General features: G+C 41.0%; 1 protein-coding gene across 1 annotated transcript in view; it reads right to left on the minus strand.

Moving 5' to 3' along the window:
* Positions 1 to 19,650, minus strand: part of LOC123732823 (Fc receptor-like protein 5) — a 25,616-nt gene extending 5,966 nt beyond the window's left edge. Inside the window, exons 1-8 of the mRNA XM_082964614.1 lie at positions 19,550 to 19,650; positions 15,572 to 15,954; positions 12,132 to 12,407; positions 11,378 to 11,620; positions 10,477 to 10,725; positions 10,284 to 10,340; positions 7,992 to 8,072; positions 7,824 to 7,881 (exon numbers count right to left, since the gene is read on the minus strand). Coding sequence (XP_082820740.1) covers positions 7,824 to 7,881; positions 7,992 to 8,072; positions 10,284 to 10,340; positions 10,477 to 10,725; positions 11,378 to 11,620; positions 12,132 to 12,407; positions 15,572 to 15,954; positions 19,550 to 19,650 — 1,448 coding nt within the window. The remainder of the gene's footprint in view (positions 1 to 7,823; positions 7,882 to 7,991; positions 8,073 to 10,283; positions 10,341 to 10,476; positions 10,726 to 11,377; positions 11,621 to 12,131; positions 12,408 to 15,571; positions 15,955 to 19,549) is intronic.
* Between the last annotated feature and the right edge of the window lie 759 nt (positions 19,651 to 20,409).

Consider the following 20,409-nt stretch of genomic DNA (forward strand, 5'->3'; position numbering starts at 1 on the left):
TAACCACAGTCGTACTCTGGACTGGTTATTACCAAGGGGCTTTCTACTGGGCCCACCCATAACCACAGCCATACTCTGGACCTGGTTATTACCAAGGGGCTTTCTACTGGGCCCACCCATAACCACAGCCATACTCTGGACTGGTTATTACCAAGGGGCTTTCTACTGGACCACCCATAACCACAGCCATACTCTGGACCTGGTTATTACCAAGGGGCTTTCAACTGGGCCCACCCATAACCACAGCCATACTCTGGACTGGTTATTACCAAGGGGCTTTCTACTGGGCCCACCCATAACCACAGCCATACTCTGGACCTGGTTATTACCAAGGGGCTTTCTACTGGGCCCACCCATAACCACAGCCATACTCTGGACCTGGTTATTACCAAGGGGCTTTCTGCTGGGCCCACCCATAACCACAGCCATACTCTGGACCTGGTTATTACCAAGGGGCTTTCTACTGGGCCCACCCATAACCACAGCCATACTCTGGACCTGGTTATTACCAAGGGGCTTTCTACTGGGCCCACCGATAACCACAGCCATACTCTGGACCTGGTTATTACCAAGGGGCTTTCTACTGGGCCCACCGATAACCACAGCCATACTCTGGACCTGGTTATTACCAAGGGGCTTTCTATTGACATATCCTCTATTGTTGATGTTGCTTTCTCTGATCACCACTGGGGATGTTTACTACCTTGTTGCCAGTCCAAACGTTAATTAAATAAAAAAAAATTAAATTAAGGGCAAACATTGGTGCCGTAGCTCCAGTAAAGTTGAGAAAGGACACATCCAAACAGATAATGAGTCAGAAAACGAATACATTGAAGAGAAACTACAGAAAGGCAGAGGGAAAGTGGATGAAGTCAAAGTTGCAGGTCCATTATGATATTCTGAGAGAGCATCATGTATAACAAGTCCTGTCTAGTTAATATATGTTACCCCTTGGCAGGGTTATCAGTCTGTCTAGTTAATATATGTTACCCCTTGGCAGGGTTATCAGTCCTGTACTGTCTAGTTAATATATGTTACCCCTTGGCAGGGTTATCAGTCCAGTCCTGTCTAGTTAATATATGTTACCCCTTGGCAGGGTTATCAGTCCTGTCTAGTTAATATATGTTACCCCTTGGCAGGGTTATAAGTCCTGTACTGTCTGGTTAATATATGTTACCCCTTGGCAGGGTTATCAGTCCTGTACTGTCTAGTTAATATATGTTACCCCTTGGCAGGGTTATCAGTCCTGTCTAGTTAATATATGTTACCCCTTGGCAGGGTTATCAGTCCTGTACTGTCTAGTTAATATATGTTACCCCTTGGCAGGGTTATCAGTCCAGTCCTGTCTAGTTAATATATGTTACCCCTTGGCAGGGTTATCAGTCCTGTCTAGTTAATATATGTTACCCCTTGGCAGGGTTATCAGTCCTGTACTGTCTAGTTAATATATGTTACCCCTTGGCAGGGTTATCAGTCCTGTCTAGTTAATATATGTTACCCCTTGGCAGGGTTATCAGTCCTGTACTGTCTAGTTAATATATGTTACCCCTTGGCAGGGTTATCAGTCCTGTACTGTCTAGTTAATATATGTTACCCCTTGGCAGGGTTATCAGTCCTGTCTAGTTAATATATGTTACCCCTTGGCAGGGTTATCAGTCCTGTACTGTCTAGTTAATATATGTTACCCCTTGGCAGGGTTATCAGTCCTGTACTGTCTAGTTAATATATGTTACCCCTTGGCAGGGTTATCAGTCCTGTACTGTCTAGTTAATATATGTTACCCCTTGGCAGGGTTATCAGTCCTGTACTGTCTAGTTAATATATGTTACCCCTTGGCAGGGTTATCAGTCCTGTCTAGTTAATATATGTTACCCCTTGGCAGGGTTATCAGTCCTGTCTAGTTAATATATGTTACCCCTTGGCAGGGTTATCAGTCCTGCGTCTAGTTAATATATGTTACCCCTTGGCAGGGTTATCAGTCCTGTACTGTCTAGTTAATATATGTTACCCCTTGGCAGGGTTATCAGTCCAGTCCTGTCTAGTTAATATATGTTACCCCTTGGCAGGGTTATCAGTCCTGTCTAGTTAATATATGTTACCCCTTGGCAGGGTTATCAGTCCTGTCTAGTTAATATATGTTACCCCTTGGCAGGGTTATCAGTCCTGTACTGTCTAGTTAATATATGTTACCCCTTGGCAGGGTTATCAGTCCAGTCCTGTCTAGTTAATATATGTTACCCCTTGGCAGGGTTATCAGTCCTGTCTAGTTAATATATGTTACCCCTTGGCAGGGTTATCAGTCCTGTCTAGTTAATATATGTTACCCCTTGGCAGGGTTATCAGTCCGCTGTCTAGTTAATATATGTTACCCCTTGGCAGGGTTATCAGTCCGCCTGTCTAGTTAATATATGTTACCCCTTGGCAGGGTTATCAGTCCTGTCTAGTTAATATATGTTACCCCTTGGCAGGGTTATCAGTCCTGTCTAGTTAATATATGTTACCCCTTGGCAGGGTTATCAGTCCTGTCTAGTTAATATATGTTACCCCTTGGCAGGGTTATCAGTCCTGTCTAGTTAATATATGTTACCCCTTGGCAGGGTTATCAGTCCTGTCTAGTTAATATATGTTACCCCTTGGCAGGGTTATCAGTCCTGTCTAGTTAATATATGTTACCCCTTGGCAGGGTTATCAGTCCTGTCTCAGTTAATATATGTTACCCCTTGGCAGGGTTATCAGTCCTGTCTAGTTAATATATGTTACCCCTTGGCAGGGTTATCAGTCCTGTCTAGTTAATATATGTTACCCCTTGGCAGGGTTATCAGTCCTGTCTAGTTAATATATGTTACCCCTTGGCAGGGTTATCAGTCCTGTCTAGTTAATATATGTTACCCCTTGGCAGGGTTATCAGTCCTGTACTGTCCAGTTAATATATGTTACCCCTTGGCAGGGTTATCAGTCCTGTCCTGTCTAGTTAATATATGTTACCCCTTGGCAGGGTTATCAGTCCTGTCTAGTTAATATATGTTACCCCTTGGCAGGGTTATCAGTCCTGTACTGTCTGGTTAATATATATTACCCCTTGGCAGGGTTATCAGTCCTGTACTGTCTAGTTAATATATGTTACCCCTTGGCAGGGTTATCAGTCCTGTACTGTCTAGTTAATATATGTTACCCCTTGGCAGGGTTATCAGTCCTGTCTAGTTAATATATGTTACCCCTTGGCAGGGTTATCAGTCCTGTACTGTCTAGTTAATATATGTTACCCCTTGGCAGGGTTATCAGTCCTGTACTGTCTAGTTAATATATGTTACCCCTTGGCAGGGTTATCAGTCCTGTACTGTCTAGTTAATATATGTTACCCCTTGGCAGGGTTATCAGTCCTGTCTAGTTAATATATGTTACCCCTTGGCAGGGTTATCAGTCCTGTCTAGTTAATATATGTTACCCCTTGGCAGGGTTATCAGTCCTGTCTAGTTAATATATATTACCCCTTGGCAGGGTTATCAGTCCTGTCCAGTTAATATATGTTACCCCTTGGCAGGGTTATCAGTCCTGTCCTGTCTAGTTAATATATGTTACCCCTTGGCAGGGTTATCAGTCCTGTACTGTCTAGTTAATATATGTTACCCCTTGGCAGGGTTATCAGTCCTGTACTGTCTAGTTAATATATGTTACCCCTTGGCAGGGTTATCAGTCCTGTACTGTCTGGTTAATATATATTACCCCTTGGCAGGGTTATCAGTCCTGTACTGTCTAGTTAATATATGTTACCCCTTGGCAGGGTTATCAGTCCTGTACTGTCTAGTTAATATATATTACCCCTTGGCAGGGTTATCAGTCCTGTACTGTCTAGTTAATATATATTACCCCTTGGCAGGGTTATCAGTCCTGTACTGTCTAGTTAATATATGTTACCCCTTGGCAGGGTTATCAGTCCTGTCTAGTTAATATATGTTACCCCTTGGCAGGGTTATCAGTCCTGTCTAGTTAATATATATTACCCCTTGGCAGGGTTATCAGTCCTGTCCAGTTAATATATGTTACCCCTTGGCAGGGTTATCAGTCCTGTCCTGTCTAGTTAATATATGTTACCCCTTGGCAGGGTTATCAGTCCTGTACTGTCTAGTTAATATATGTTACCCCTTGGCAGGGTTATCAGTCCTGTACTGTCTAGTTAATATATGTTACCCCTTGGCAGGGTTATCAGTCCTGTACTGTCTGGTTAATATATATTACCCCTTGGCAGGGTTATCAGTCCTGTACTGTCTAGTTAATATATGTTACCCCTTGGCAGGGTTATCAGTCCTGTACTGTCTAGTTAATATATATTACCCCTTGGCAGGGTTATCAGCCCTGTACTGTCTAGTTAATATATATTACCCCTTGGCAGGGTTATCAGTCCTGTACTGTCTAGTTAATATATGTAAAAAACCTAGGTGTTATTTTAGAGTCTCAACTAAATTTCGAGTCACACGTTAGGAATGTGACCAAAATAGCTTTTTACCACCTGAGGAACGTTGCCAAGTTGCAGCCGTTTCTTTCTCAGGCTGATACAGAGACTCATCCATGCTTTTATTACAAACAGGCTTGACTACTGTAATGCTCTCCTGTCTGGTCTACCCAAGAAAGCCATTGATCAACTGCTAAACATACAGAATGCTGCAGGGTACTGACCAAGACCAGACAGAGAACACATTACACCGGTTTTAAGGTCTCTGTACTGTAAAACATACAGAATGCTGCAGGGTACTGACCAAGACCAGACAGAGAACACATTACACCGGTTTTAAGGTCTCTGTACTGTAAAACATACAGAATGCTGCAGGGTACTGACCAAGACCAGACAGAGAACACATTACACCAGTTTTAAGGTCTCTGTACTGTAAAACATACAGAATGCTGCAGGGTACTGACCAAGACCAGACAGAGAACACATTACACCGGTTTTAAGGTCTCTTTACTGGCTGCCTGTCAGTTTTAGAATTTATTGTTTTTTAAATCAATCCACGATTGTGCACCCCAATACATGTCAGACATGCTTTTAACTTATGTCCCCAGTAGGTCCCTCAGGTCCTCTGGCCTTTTAACTATCCCAAAGCCTAGGACCAGGAGGCATGGAGAGACCGCCTTTAGTTACTATGCCCCCAGCCTCTGGAATAGCCTGACAGAGAACCTGAGGGGGGGGGGGCTGAAACTGTAGAAATATTTTAAAGAGATCTTAAAACACGAACAGTTGAATTCGGAAGTTTACATACACTTAGGTTGGAGTCATTAAAACTTGTTTTTCAACCACTCCACACATTTCTTGTTAACAAACTATAGTTTTGCCAAGTTGGTTAGGACATCTACTTTGTGCATGACATGAGTAATTTTTCCAATTGTTTACAGACAGATTATTTCACTTATAATTCACTGTATCACAATTCCAGTGGGTCAGAAGTTTACATTCACTAAGTTGACTGTGCCTTTAAACAGCTTGGAAAATTCCAGAAAATTATGTCATGGCTTTAGAAGCTTCTGATTGGCTAATGACATAATTTGAGTCAATTGGAGGTGTACCTGTGGATGTATTTCAAGGCCTACCTTCAAACTCAGTGTCTCTTTGCTTGACATCATGGGAAAATCAAAAGAAATCAGCCCAGACCTAAAAAAAACTATTGTAGACCTCCACAAGTCTGGTTCATCCTTGGGAACAATTTCCAAAAGCCTGAAAGTACCACGTTCATCTGTACAAACAATAGTATGCAAGTCTAAACACCATGGGACCACACAGCCGTCATACCGCTCAGGAAGGAGACGCGTTCTGTCTCTTAGAGATAAACGTAATTTGGTGCGAAAAGTGCAAATCAATCCCAGAACAACAGCAAAGGACCTTGTGAAGATGCTTGAGGACACAGGAACAAAAGTATCCTTATCCACAGTAAAACGAGTCCTATATCAACATAACCTGAAAGGTCGCTCAGCAAGGAAGAAGCCACTGCTCCAAAACCGCCATAAAAAAGCCAGACTACGGTTTGCAACTGCACATGGGGACAAAGATTGTACTTTTTGGAGAAATGTCCTCTGGTCTGATGTAACAAAAATAGAACTCTTTCGCCATAATGACCATCGTTATGTTTGGAGGAAAAACGGGGAGGCTTGCAAGCCGAAGAACACCATCCCAACCATGAAGCAGGGGGGTGGCAGCATCATGTTGTGGGGGTGCTTTGCTGCAGGAGGGACTGGTGCACTTCACAAAATAGATGACATCATGAAGTCATCATTCACAACAGGCTACATCCTTAATTTATTTGATCTATTTATTTATTTTACCGTTATTTTACTAGGCAAGTTGACTGAGAACACGTTCTCATTTACAGCAACGACCTGGGGAATAGTTACAGGGGATGAATGAGACAATTGTAAACTGGGGATGATTAGGTGGCCATGATGGTATGAGGGACAGCTGGGAAATTTAGCCAGGACACCGGGGTTAACACCCCTACTCTTACGATAAGTGCCATGGGAACTTTTAACGTCCCATCCGAACAACAATCACAACATTATACATCATTCATAACAAATACAATATGCTACATCATTCATAACACAACATGCTACATCATTCATAACACAACATGCTACATCATTCATAACACAACATGCTACATCATTCATAACACAACATGCTACATCATTCATAACACAACATGCTACATCATTCATAACACAACATGCTACATCATTCATAACAAACACAACATGCTACATCATTCATAACACAACATGCTACATCATTCACAACACAACATGCTACATCATTCATAACACAACATGCTACATCATTCATAACAAACACAACATGCTACATCATTCATTACAAACACAACATGCTACATCATTCATAAAACACAACATGCTACATCATTCACAACACAACATGCTACATCATTCATAACAAACACAACATGCTACATCATTCATAAAACACAACATGCTACATCATTCACAACACAACATGCTACATCATTCATAACAAACACAACATGCTACATCATTCACAACACAACATGCTACATCATTCATAACAAACACAACATGCTATATCATTCATAACAAACACAACATGCTACATCATTCATAACACAACATGCTACATCATTCATAACAAACACAACATGCTACATCATTCATAACAAACACAACATGCTACATCATTCATAACAAACACAACATTCTACATCATTCATAACACAACATGCTTCATCATCCATAACACAACATGCTACATCATTCATAACAAACACAACATGCTACATCATTCATAACAAACACAACATGCTACATCCTTCATAGCAAACATAACATGCTACATCCTTCATAGCAAACACAACATGCTACATCATTCATAACACAACATGCTACATCATTCATAACACAACACAACATGCTACATCATTAATAACACAACATGCTACATCATTCATAACACTACATGCTACATCATTCATAACACAACATGCTACATCATTCATAACACAACATGCTACATCATTTATAACACAACATGCTACATCATTCATAACACTACATGCTACATCATTCATAACAAACACAACAGGCTACATCATTCATAACACAACATGCTACATCATTCATAACACAACATGCTACAATATTCATAACACAACATGCTACATCATTCATAACACTACATGCTACATCATTCATAACACAACATGCTACATCATTCATAACAAACACAACATGCTACATCATTCATAACAGTCTGTGAGTCTGTCTGTCTGTCTGTGAGTAGACAGGGTCTGGAACGACCTTCTGACCTGTATCTCTGTCTGTCTGTCTTCACTGCTGAGAAGACAGGGTCTGGAACGACGTTCTCTGAAAGAAACACATAAATAGGTCACAACTATTGTTAAAAACACGGTAAAAACATATATTTTACTCCAGAAAGATGAGGGGAGTGTTGTTGGCCTCTCCCTTCCTCCTACCTCTCCTCCTATTGTGTTGTCTCTTCTCTGTGTGGTTGATGTCAGCATAGGTCACATCACCTGGACCAGATCCACCTGGAACTAAACACAGGAGAGAGAGAGAGGATATTAACACAGACTGGACCAGATCCACCTGGAACTAAACACAGGAGAGAGAGAGAGGATATTAACACAGACTGGACCAGATCCACCTGGAACTAAACACAGGAGAGAGAGAGGATATTAACACAGACTGGACCAGATCCACCTGGAACTAAACACAGGAGAGAGAGAGGATATTAACACAGACTGGACCAGATCCACCTGGAACAAAACACAGGAGAGAGAGAGGATATTAACACAGACTGGACCAGATCCACCTGGAACTAAACACAGGAGAGAGAGAGAGGATATTAACACAGACTGGACCAGATCCACCTGGAACTAAACACAGGAGAGAGAGAGAGGATATTAACACAGACTGGACCAGATCCACCTGGAACTAAACACAGGAGAGAGAGAGAGGATATTAACACAGATTGGACCAGATCCACCTGGAACTAAACACAGGAGAGAGAGAGAGGATATTAACACAGACTGGACCAGATCCAGCTGGAACTAAACACAGAAGAGAGAGAGGATATTAACTCAGACTGGACCAGATCCACCTGGAACTAAACACAGGAGAGAGAGAGAGGATATTAACACAGACTGGACCAGATCCACCTGGAACTAAACACAGGAGAGAGAGAGGATATTAACACAGACTGGACCAGATCCACCTGGAACTAAACACAGGAGAGAGGATATTAACACAGACTGGACCAGATCCACCTGGAACTAAACACAGGAGAGAGGATATTAACACAGACTGGACCAGATCCACCTGGAACTAAACACAGGAGAGAGAGAGAGGATATTAACACAGACTGGACCAGATCCACCTGGAACTAAACACAGGAGAGAGAGAGAGGATATTAACACAGACTGGACCAGATCCACCTGGAACTAAACACAGGAGAGAGAGAGAGGATATTAACACAGATTGGACCAGATCCACCTGGAACTAAACACAGGAGAGAGAGAGAGGATATTAACACAGACTGGACCAGATCCAGCTGGAACTAAACACAGAAGAGAGAGAGGATATTAACTCAGACTGGACCAGATCCACCTGGAACTAAACACAGGAGAGAGAGAGAGGATATTAACACAGACTGGACCAGATCCACCTGGAACTAAACACAGGAGAGAGAGAGGATATTAACACAGACTGGACCAGATCCACCTGGAACTAAACACAGGAGAGAGGATATTAACACAGACTGGACCAGATCCACCTGGAACTAAACACAGGAGAGAGGATATTAACACAGACTGGACCAGATCCACCTGGAACTAAACACAGGAGAGAGAGAGAGGATATTAACACAGACTGGACCAGATCCACCTGGAACTAAACACAGGAGAGAGAGAGAGGATATTAACACAGACTGGACCAGATCCACCTGGAACTAAACACAGGAGAGAGAGAGAGGATATTAACACAGACTGGACCAGATCCACCTGGAACTAAACACAGGAGAGAGAGAGGATATTAACACAGACTGGACCAGATCCACCTGGAACTAAACACAGGAGAGAGAGAGGATATTAACACAGACTGGACCAGATCCACCTGGAACTAAACACAGGAGAGAGAGAGGATATTAACACAGACTGGACCAGATCCACCTGGAACTAAACACAGGAGAGAGAGAGAGGATATTAACACAGACTGGACCAGATCCACCTGGAACTAAACACAGGAGAGAGAGAGAGGATATTAACACAGACTGGACCAGATCCACCTGGAACTAAACACAGGAGAGAGAGAGGATATTAACACAGACTGGACCAGATCCACCTGGAACTAAACAGAGGAGAGAGAGAGGATATTAACATCTGTGGTGTTATAGTGTTATACAGTATTACAGTACCTGTGGTGTTATAGTGTTATACAGTACTACAGTACCTGTGGTGTTATAGTGTTATACAGTATTACAGTACCTGTGGTGTTATTCAGTATTACAGTACCTGTGGTGTTATACAGTACTACAGTACCTGTGGTGTTATAGTGTTATACAGTACTACAGTACCTGTGGTGTTATAGTGTTATACAGTACTACAGTACCTGTGGTGTTATAGTGTTATACAGTACTACAGTACCTGTGGTGTTATAGTGTTATACAGTATTACAGTACCTGTGGTGTTGTAGTGTTATACAGTACTACAGTACCTGTGGTGTTATAGTGTTATTCAGTACTACAGTACCTGTGGTGTTGGAGGTCTTCACTGCAGAGTAGACTGGATCAGCTCCTGGAGACTTCTCTGGAGGAGACGAGACAATGGGTTAAAGACATAAAGACACTGTACTGTGTGTGTGTGTGTGTGTGTGTGTGTGTGTGTGTGTGTGTGTGTGTGTGTGTGTGTGTGTGTGTGTGTGTGTGTGTGTGTGTGTGTGTACCTCTCCTTCTCCTGGGTTCTGGGTCCTGTGTGATTCTGACGTCAGCATAGGTAACATCTCTGGGTTCAGCTGCTACATGTTTGTTCCTCTTCTTGCAGAACAGGACCAGTAGAATGATCAGAGAGATGGCGAGAGCAGCCACCAACCCAGAGACAGACAGAGGGAGGATGAGAGAGGAGGGGAGGAGAGAGGAGGGAGGAGAGACGGGGGGAGAGGAGGATGGAGTGAAGGAGGATGAGGGACTATTATCTGGGGAAAAAGTAGAAAACAAAAGAGAATTACACATTTAGGACAGCACTAGAAAAAACTGTCCTTAAACTATGATTTAAATATCTACATTCAATATGAAAAATGATCATCATTAGTAAAACTATCGGTTTCTATTTCTTTTCCTGTTTTTTGCTAAAAGTAAACATTCAGCCTCTGCCCCCTATTTACATGAAATGGTTCGGTGCTGCCCCCAACACAGGTACTTGCTAGCAGTGATTTGTCGAAGAAAAATCTTCCAAAAAACGAAAAGAAAGAAAAGAGGCCGAAGGAAGGTGTAGTCCGTGAGTGGAGGAAATTAAAATAGGCTACTTTTGCTCCCATAACATTAGTTGCTTCACAGAACATTTGGAGTTTTCATTACGCTCCTCTTTTAGCTATTCATACTAAATCTGCATTATTAGTGTTATACTTTCACAGCTCACTGTCAGTAAATATTATACAGTAAATATTGGACTACAAAAGAGTTGCAAAGGTAGAGTTTTTTAAAGCTTTGAGTGGGTCAATTGGGTTCTGGTGGTTACCAATATGATATCTTTTCATGGGGCCCAAAATCCCTGACGGTGCCCCTGTGTAGTATATCATACTATATTGAAATGGAAAAGGGTTAAATGTTGTATCTTATAACTCTCACCTGTCACAGTAATCCAGCTCTCTGGTGATTCTCCTTCAGAGTTGGTACACTTGTAGAGTCCTTCATCTGACTTGGATACTGCAGGGATGGTCATCTCTCCTGTAGTCTCAGTCCTGATGAGGGATCCATCTTTGTAGAAATCAGCTGTGAGGTCAGAGGGAGTTCCCTGATATCTGCAGCGCAGAGTCACAGAATCTCCCTCAGTCACAGGAAGGGCAGGGCTCTCCAGGATCACAGCTCCAGCTGTATATAATATATAAACATCATATATAAACAGGGCTCTCCAGGATCACAGCTCCAGCTGTATATAATATATAAACATCATATATAAACAGGTCTCTCCAGGATCACAGCTCCAGCTGTATATAATATATAAACATCATATATAAACAGGTCTCTCCAGGATCACAGCTCCAGCTGTATATAATATATAAACATCATATATAAACAGGTCTCTCCAGGATCACAGCACCAGCTGTATATAATATATAAACATCATATATAAACAGGGCTCTCCAGGATCACAGCACCAGCTGTATATAATATATAAACATCATATATAAACAGGTCTCTCCAGGATCACACCTCCATCTGTATATAATATATAAACATCATATATAAACAGGTCTCTCCAGGATCACAGCTCCAGCTGTATATAATATATAAACATCATATATAAACATAACATCAGCTATCTGAAACCAGATGAACCACTAAACACTATAATGTTAGTAGATGGTGTTTGTGGACATACCATGTACTGTGATGTTGACAGCATTGCTGTGTTCTCCAGACCCAGACTCACACCAGTACACTCCACTGTCTGATGTTATTAGTGACATGATGCATGAAGACCCTTGTTGTTTTCCCCAGTCAGTATTACACTCTGAAAGGATTCCTCTCGATGTGTTCCTCACCACTCTCCATCCAGTAGAGTTCCCCTGAACCTCACAGCTCAGAGAGACAGACTCATATTCAAAGAACTGAGATCTGTCAGGACTGACACTCAGAGAGGCTGGAACAGAGAGATCTGAGAAAGAGAGAGCAAGACACACACAATTATACCCAATCAAATCATGAGAAAACAAAAAGATAACTACTTGACACATTGGAAAGAATTAACAAAACAAAATTGTAAACTAGAATGCTATTTGTCCCTAAACAGAGAGTACACAGTGGCAGAATACCTGACCACTGGGACTGACCCAAACTTAAGGAAAGCTTTTACTATGTACAGACTCAGTGAGCATAGCCTTGCTATTGAGAAAGGCCGTCATAGGCAGACCTGGCTCTCAAGAGAAGACAGGCTATGTGCACACTGCCCACAAAATGAGGTGGAAACTGAGCTGCACTTCCTAACCTCCTGCCCAATATATGCCCATATTAGAGACACATATTTCCCTCAGATTACACAGACCCACAAATAATTCAAAAACAAACCCTATTTTGATAAACTCCCATATCTACTGGGTGAAATACCACAGTGTGACATCACAGCAGCAAGATGTGTGACCTGTTGCCACAAGAAAAGGTCAACCAGTGAAGAACAAACACCATTGTAAATACAACCCATATTTATGTTTATTCATTTTCCCTTTTGTACTTTAACCATTTGCCCATAATGACAATTTAAATGTCTCTATTCCTTTGTAACATTTGTGAGTGTAATGTTTACTGTACATTTTTTAATTGTTTATTTTCCTTTTGTTTATGATCTGTTTCACTTGCTTTGGAAATGTTAACATATGTTTCCCATGCCAATAAAGCCCCCTTAAATTGACTTGAAAGAGAGAGAAGATCTGTCTGATAGCTGTACTATTGTAATATATTCCAAAGTATCACATCTGAGTTAAACTTTGATTTGTTCTACCAGTCTACACCAGATTCAGATTCAGGCTCCCAAGGATCACAGCTCCAGCTGTATATAATATATAAACATCATATATAAACAGGGCTCTCCAGGATCACAGCTCCAGCTGTATATAATATATAAACATCATATATAAACAGGTCTCTCCAGGATCACAGCTCCAGCTGTATATAATATATAAACATCATATATAAACAGGTCTCTCCAGGATCACAGCACCAGCTGTATATAATATATAAACATAATTTATAAACAGGTCTCTCCAGGATCACAGCTCCAGCTGTATATAATATATAAACATAATTTATAAACAGGTCTCTCCAGGATCACAGCTCCAGCTGTATATAATATATAAACATAATTTATAAACAGGTCTCTCCAGGATCACAGCACCAGCTGTATATAATATATAAACAGGTCTCTCCAGGATCACAGCTCCAGCTGTATATAATATATAAACATCATATATAAACAGGTCTCTCCAGGATCACAGCACCAGCTGTATATAATATATAAACATCATATATAAACAGGTCTCTCCAGGATCACAGCACCAGCTGTATATAATATATAAACAGGTCTCTCCAGGATCACAGCACCAGCTGTATATAATATATAAACATAATATATAAACAGGGCTCTCCAGGATCACAGCACCAGCTGTATATAATATATAAACATAATATATAAACAGGTCTCTCCAGGATCACAGCTCCAGCTGTATATAATATATAAACATCATATATAAACAGGTCTCTCCAGGATCACAGCACCAGCTGTATATAATATATAAACATAATATATAAACAGGTCTCTCCAGGATCACAGCACCAGCTGTATATAATATATAAACAGGTCTCTCCAGGATCACAGCACCAGCTGTATATAATATATAAACATAATATATAAACAGGGCTCTCCAGGATCCCAGCACCAGCTGTATATAATATATAAACATCATATATAAACAGGGCTCTCCAGGATCACAGCACCAGCTGTATATAATATATAAACATCATATATAAACAGGGCTCTCCAGGATCACAGCTCCAGCTGTATATAATATATAAACAGGTCTCTCCAGGATCACAGCTCCAGCTGTATATAATATATAAACATCATATATAAACAGGTCTCTCCAGGATCACAGCACCAGCTGTATATAATATATAAACATAATTTATAAACAGGTCTCTCCAGGATCATAGCACCAGCTGTATATAATATATAAACATTATATATAAACAGGTCTCTCCAGGATCACAGCACCAGCTGTATATAATATATAAACAGGTCTCTCCAGGATCCCAGCTCCAGCTGTATATAATATATAAACATCATATATAAACAGGTCTCTCCAGGATCACAGCACCAGCTGTATATAATATATAAACATAATTTATAAACAGGTCTCTCCAGGATCACAGCTCCAGCTGTATATAATATATAAACATCATATATAAACAGGTCTCTCCAGGATCCCAGCACCAGCTGTATATAATATATAAACATCATATATAAACAGGTCTCTCCAGGATCACAGCACCAGCTGTATATAATATATAAACATAATTTATAAACAGGTCTCTCCAGGATCACAGCTCCAGCTGTATATAATATATAAACATAATTTATAAACAGGTCTCTCCAGGATCACAGCTCCAGCTGTATATAATATATAAACATAATTTATAAACAGGTCTCTCCAGGATCACAGCACCAGCTGTATATAATATATAAACAGGTCTCTCCAGGATCACAGCTCCAGCTGTATATAATATATAAACATAATATATAAACAGGGCTCTCCAGGATCACAGCACCAGCTGTATATAATATATAAACATAATATATAAACAGGTCTCTCCAGGATCACAGCTCCAGCTGTATATAATATATAAACATCATATATAAACAGGTCTCTCCAGGATCACAGCACCAGCTGTATATAATATATAAACATAATATATAAACAGGTCTCTCCAGGATCACAGCACCAGCTGTATATAATATATAAACAGGTCTCTCCAGGATCACAGCACCAGCTGTATATAATATATAAACATAATATATAAACAGGGCTCTCCAGGATCCCAGCACCAGCTGTATATAATATATAAACATCATATATAAACAGGGCTCTCCAGGATCACAGCACCAGCTGTATATAATATATAAACATCATATATAAACAGGGCTCTCCAGGATCACAGCTCCAGCTGTATATAATATATAAACATCATATATAAACATAACATCAGCTATCTGAAACCAGATGAACCACTACACACTATAATGTTAGTAGATGGTGTTTGTGGACATACCAGGTACTGTGATGTTGACATCATTGCTGTGTTCTCCAGACCCAGACTGACACCAGTACACTCCACTGTCTGATGTTATTAGTGATACAATGCATGAAGACCCTTGTTGTTTTCCCCAGTCAGTATGACACTCTGAAAGGATTCCTCTCTCTGTGTTCCTCACCACTCTCCATCCAGTAGAGTTCCCCTGAACCTCACAGCTCAGAGAGACAGACTCATATTCAAAGAACTGAGATCTGTCAGGACTGACAATCAGAGATGCTGGAAGAGAGAGATCTGGGGGGGAGAGAGAGAGAGAAGGGAGAGATAAAATGTGATTATATAAATAAATGACATAACGTTTATATAAAGCAAAGATAGAGAGGTCATGAGAAGATGAGCTCCTGAATCTTTCAGCATTTCTTTTTTTTACCAAAATGTAAAATAAACTTAATAAAAAATGTCAAGGACACAAGATACACACAATATTCACTCCAAACCTACAACCTGATTTTGGACAAAATACCTGGAAGGATTCTACTTTTTACTACCAAGGATTCTTACTACCAAGGATTCTACTACCAAGGATTCTACTACCAAGGATTCTACTACCAAGGATTCTACTACCAAGGATTCTACTACCAAGAATTCTACTACCAAGAGATTCTACTACCAAGGATTCTACTACCAAGGATTCTACTACCAAGGATCTCTACATACCAAGGATTCTACTACCAAGGATTCTTACTACCAAGGATTCTACTACCAAGGATTCTACTACCAAGGATTCTACTACCAAGGATTCTACTAGCCAAGGATTCTACTACCAAGGATTCTTACTACCAAGGATTCTACTACCAAGGATTCTACTACCAAGGATTCTTACTACCAAGGATTCTACCTACCAAGGATTCTTACTACCAAGGATTCTTACTACCAAGGATTCTACTACCAAGGATTCTACTACCAAGGATTCTACTACCAAGGATTCTACTACCAAGGATTCTTACTACCAAGGATTCTACTACCAAGGATTCTACTACCAAGGATTCTTCTACCAAGGATTCTACTACCAAGGATTCTACTACCAAGGATTCTACTACCAAGGATTCTACTACCAAGGATTCTTCTACCAAGGATTCTTCTACCAAGGATTCTACTACCAAGGATTCTTCTAACAAGGATTCTACTACCAATGATTCTTACTACCAAGGATTCTACTACCAAGGATTATTTCTACCAAGGGATTCTTACTACCAAGGATTCTTCTACCAAGGATTCTACTACCAAGGATTCTACTACCAAGGATTCTACTACCAAGGATTCTTCTACCAAGGATTCTTACCACCAAGGATTCTACTACCAAGGATTCTACTACCAAGGATTCTTCTACCAAGGATTCTACTACCAAGGATTCTACTACCAAGGATTCTACTACCAAGGATTCTACTACCAAGTATTCTACTACCAAGGATTCTTCTACCAAGGATTCTTACTACCAAGGATTCTACTACCAAGGATTCTACTACCAAGGATTCTACTACCAAGGATTCTTACTGCCAAGGATTCTACTACCAAGGATTCTACTACCAAGGATTCTTACTCCCAAGGATTCTACTACCAAGGATTCTTACTACCAAGGATTCTACTACCAAGGATTCTACTACCAAGGATTCTTACTACCAAGGATTCTACTACCAAGGATTCTTACTTCCAAGGATTCTAACTACCAAGGATTCTACTACCAAGGATTCTCCTACCAAGGATTCTAACTACCAAGGATTCTACTACCAAGGATTCTACTACCAAGGATTCTTACTGCCAAGGATTCTACTACCAAGGATTCTTACTGCCAAGGATTCTACTACCAAGGATTTTACTACCAAGGATTCTACTACCAAGGATTCTACTACCAAGGATTCTACTACCAAGGATTCTTCTACCAAGGATTCTACTACCAAGGATTCTACTACCAAGGATTCTTCTACCAAGGATTCTACTACCAAGGATTCTACTACCAAGGATTCTACTACCAAGGATTCTACTACCAAGGATTCTTCTACCAAGGATTCTACTACCAAGGATTCTACTACCAAGGATTCTTCTACCAAGGATTCTTACTAACAAGGATTCTACTACCAAGGATTCTACTACCAAGGATTCTTCTACCAAGGATTCTTACTAACAAGGATTCTACTACCAAGGATTCTACTACCAAGGATTCTACTACCAAGGATTCTTACTGCCAAGGATTCTACTACCAAGGATTCTTCTACCAAGGATTCTACTACCAAGGATTCTTACACCAAGGATTCTACTACCAAGGATTCTACTACCAAGGATTCTACTACCAAGGATTCTACTACCAAGGATTCTTCTACCAAGGATTCTACTACCAAGGATTCTACTACCAAGGATTCTTCTACCAAGGATTCTTACTAACAAGGATTCTACTACCAAGGATTCTACTACCAAGGATTCTACTACCAAGGATTCTTCTACCAAGGATTCTACTACCAAGGATTCTACTACCAAGGATTCTACTACCAAGGATTCTTCTACCAAGGATTCTACTACCAAGGATTCTACTACCAAGGATTCTACTACCAAGGATTCTACTACCAAGGATTCTACTACCAAGGATTCTTACTGCCAAGGATTCTACTACCAAGGATTTTACTACCAAGGATTCTACTACCAAGGATTCTACTACCAAGGATTCTACTACCAAGGATTCTTCTACCAAGGATTCTACTGCCAAGGATTCTTCTACCAAGGATTCTACTACCAAGGATTCTACTACCAAGGATTCTACTACCAAGGATTCTTCTACCAAGGATTCTACTACCAAGGATTCTACTACCAAGGATTCTTCTACCAAGGATTCTTACTAACAAGGATTCTACTACCAAGGATTCTACTACCAAGGATTCTTCTACCAAGGATTCTTACTAACAAGGATTCTACTACCAAGGATTCTACTACCAAGGATTCTACTACCAAGGATTCTTACTGCCAAGGATTCTACTACCAAGGATTCTTCTACCAAGGATTCTACTACCAAGGATTCTTACACCAAGGATTCTACTACCAAGGATTCTACTACCAAGGATTCTACTACCAAGGATTCTACTACCAAGGATTCTTCTACCAAGGATTCTACTACCAAGGATTCTACTACCAAGGATTCTTCTACCAAGGATTCTTACTAACAAGGATTCTACTACCAAGGATTCTACTACCAAGGATTCTACTACCAAGGATTCTTCTACCAAGGATTCTACTACCAAGGATTCTACTACCAAGGATTCTACTACCAAGGATTCTACTACCAAGGATTCTTCTACCAAGGATTCTACTACCAAGGATTCTACTACCAAGGATTCTACTAGCAAGGATTCTTCTACCAAGGATTCTACTACCAAGGACTATCCAGCAAACTTTCTGACAAACCAATAACCAGCAATAGAAGTGCAACAGAAACCTGAAAATATAATCCAACTTGGACTGTAATGTTCAGTCTGAAGCACATTTTAAATCCAATAAGAAAAAGACATGACAAAAATCTATTTTAATTTATAAGGCTACCAAGCTTGCTAGGACAGAACAGATCCGACTGCAACTTCAATTAGCACTGAGGTGTGAAGTGAGAGGTGTCAAAGCCCTTGAGCCCAAACATGGCAGGTGAGTTTCACAACCTCCCCTTTGACGCCCCTTGCTCCATGGCTTACCCTTATGCAGACGTCACCACAGTATAGTAAACCGTGAATATGAAAAATCAAAAGGCATGGAAATAGTACAAAAATAATCTCCTCATGGGCAATCCAGAATGTATTTTTGCTGACTGCTACAAAAATGGAAATTTAAGCAACTTATTAATCTTCCACACAGACCATCCCCTGGTACGGCACAGTGCTATACTCTTAGACCATCCCCTGGAATGGCACAGTGCTATACTCTTAGACCATCCCCTGGTATGGCACAGTGCTACTCTCTTACCACTGCGCCATGGAGAACCTTTTTTGGTTGAAGGGAGAACTCTTACCACTCAGCTGGAGGTAAGGCAGGTGGAGCTGGAACAGCAGGTCAACACAGTCCATTCAACCAGACCCAGACAACAGTCCAGCACAACAACACCCCTCAACCAGACCCAGACAACAGTCCAGCACAACAACACCCCTCAACCAGACCCAGACAACAGTCCAGCACAACAACACCCCTCAACCAGACCCAGACAACAGTCCAGCACAACAACACCCCTCAACCAGACCCAGACAACAGTCCAGCACAACAACACCCCTCAACCAGACCCAGACAACAGTCCAGCACAACAACACCCCTCAACCAGACTCAGACAACAGTCCAGCACAACAACACCCCTCAACCAGACAACAGTCCAGCACAACAACACCCCTCAAACAGACAACAGTCCAGCACAACAACACCCCATCAAGCCAACAGAACAACTTCAGACCTGAACACTCTTAGAAAAAAGGGTTCCAAATGGGTTCTTCAGCTGTCCCCATAGGAGAAGCCTTTTTGGTTCCAGGTAAAACCATTTTTGGTTCCATGTAAAACTCTGTGGAAAGGGTTCTACATGGGAACCAAAATTATTATAGCTGAAGCCAGAAGGGGTTCTTCAAAGGGGTCAGAAGAAGAACCCTTTTAGGGTCCAGATAGCACCTTTTTTTCTTAGAGTGCATCACAGCCTTAAACCACAGCAGAACAGACCATCTCAATCATGACCACAACCTTAACACCACAGTAGAACAGAAAAATGAAGAACTCCCAGCCCAAGGTTAGAACCTGTATGACCAGGTCCATCTCTACAAGGCAGCAGTCCCCATCCTGGACCACCT

This window comes from Salmo salar, chromosome 18 (assembly GCF_965601325.2).
Source record: "Salmo salar chromosome 18, fSalSal1, whole genome shotgun sequence".
Classification (NCBI taxonomy): Eukaryota; Metazoa; Chordata; class Actinopteri; order Salmoniformes; family Salmonidae; genus Salmo; species Salmo salar.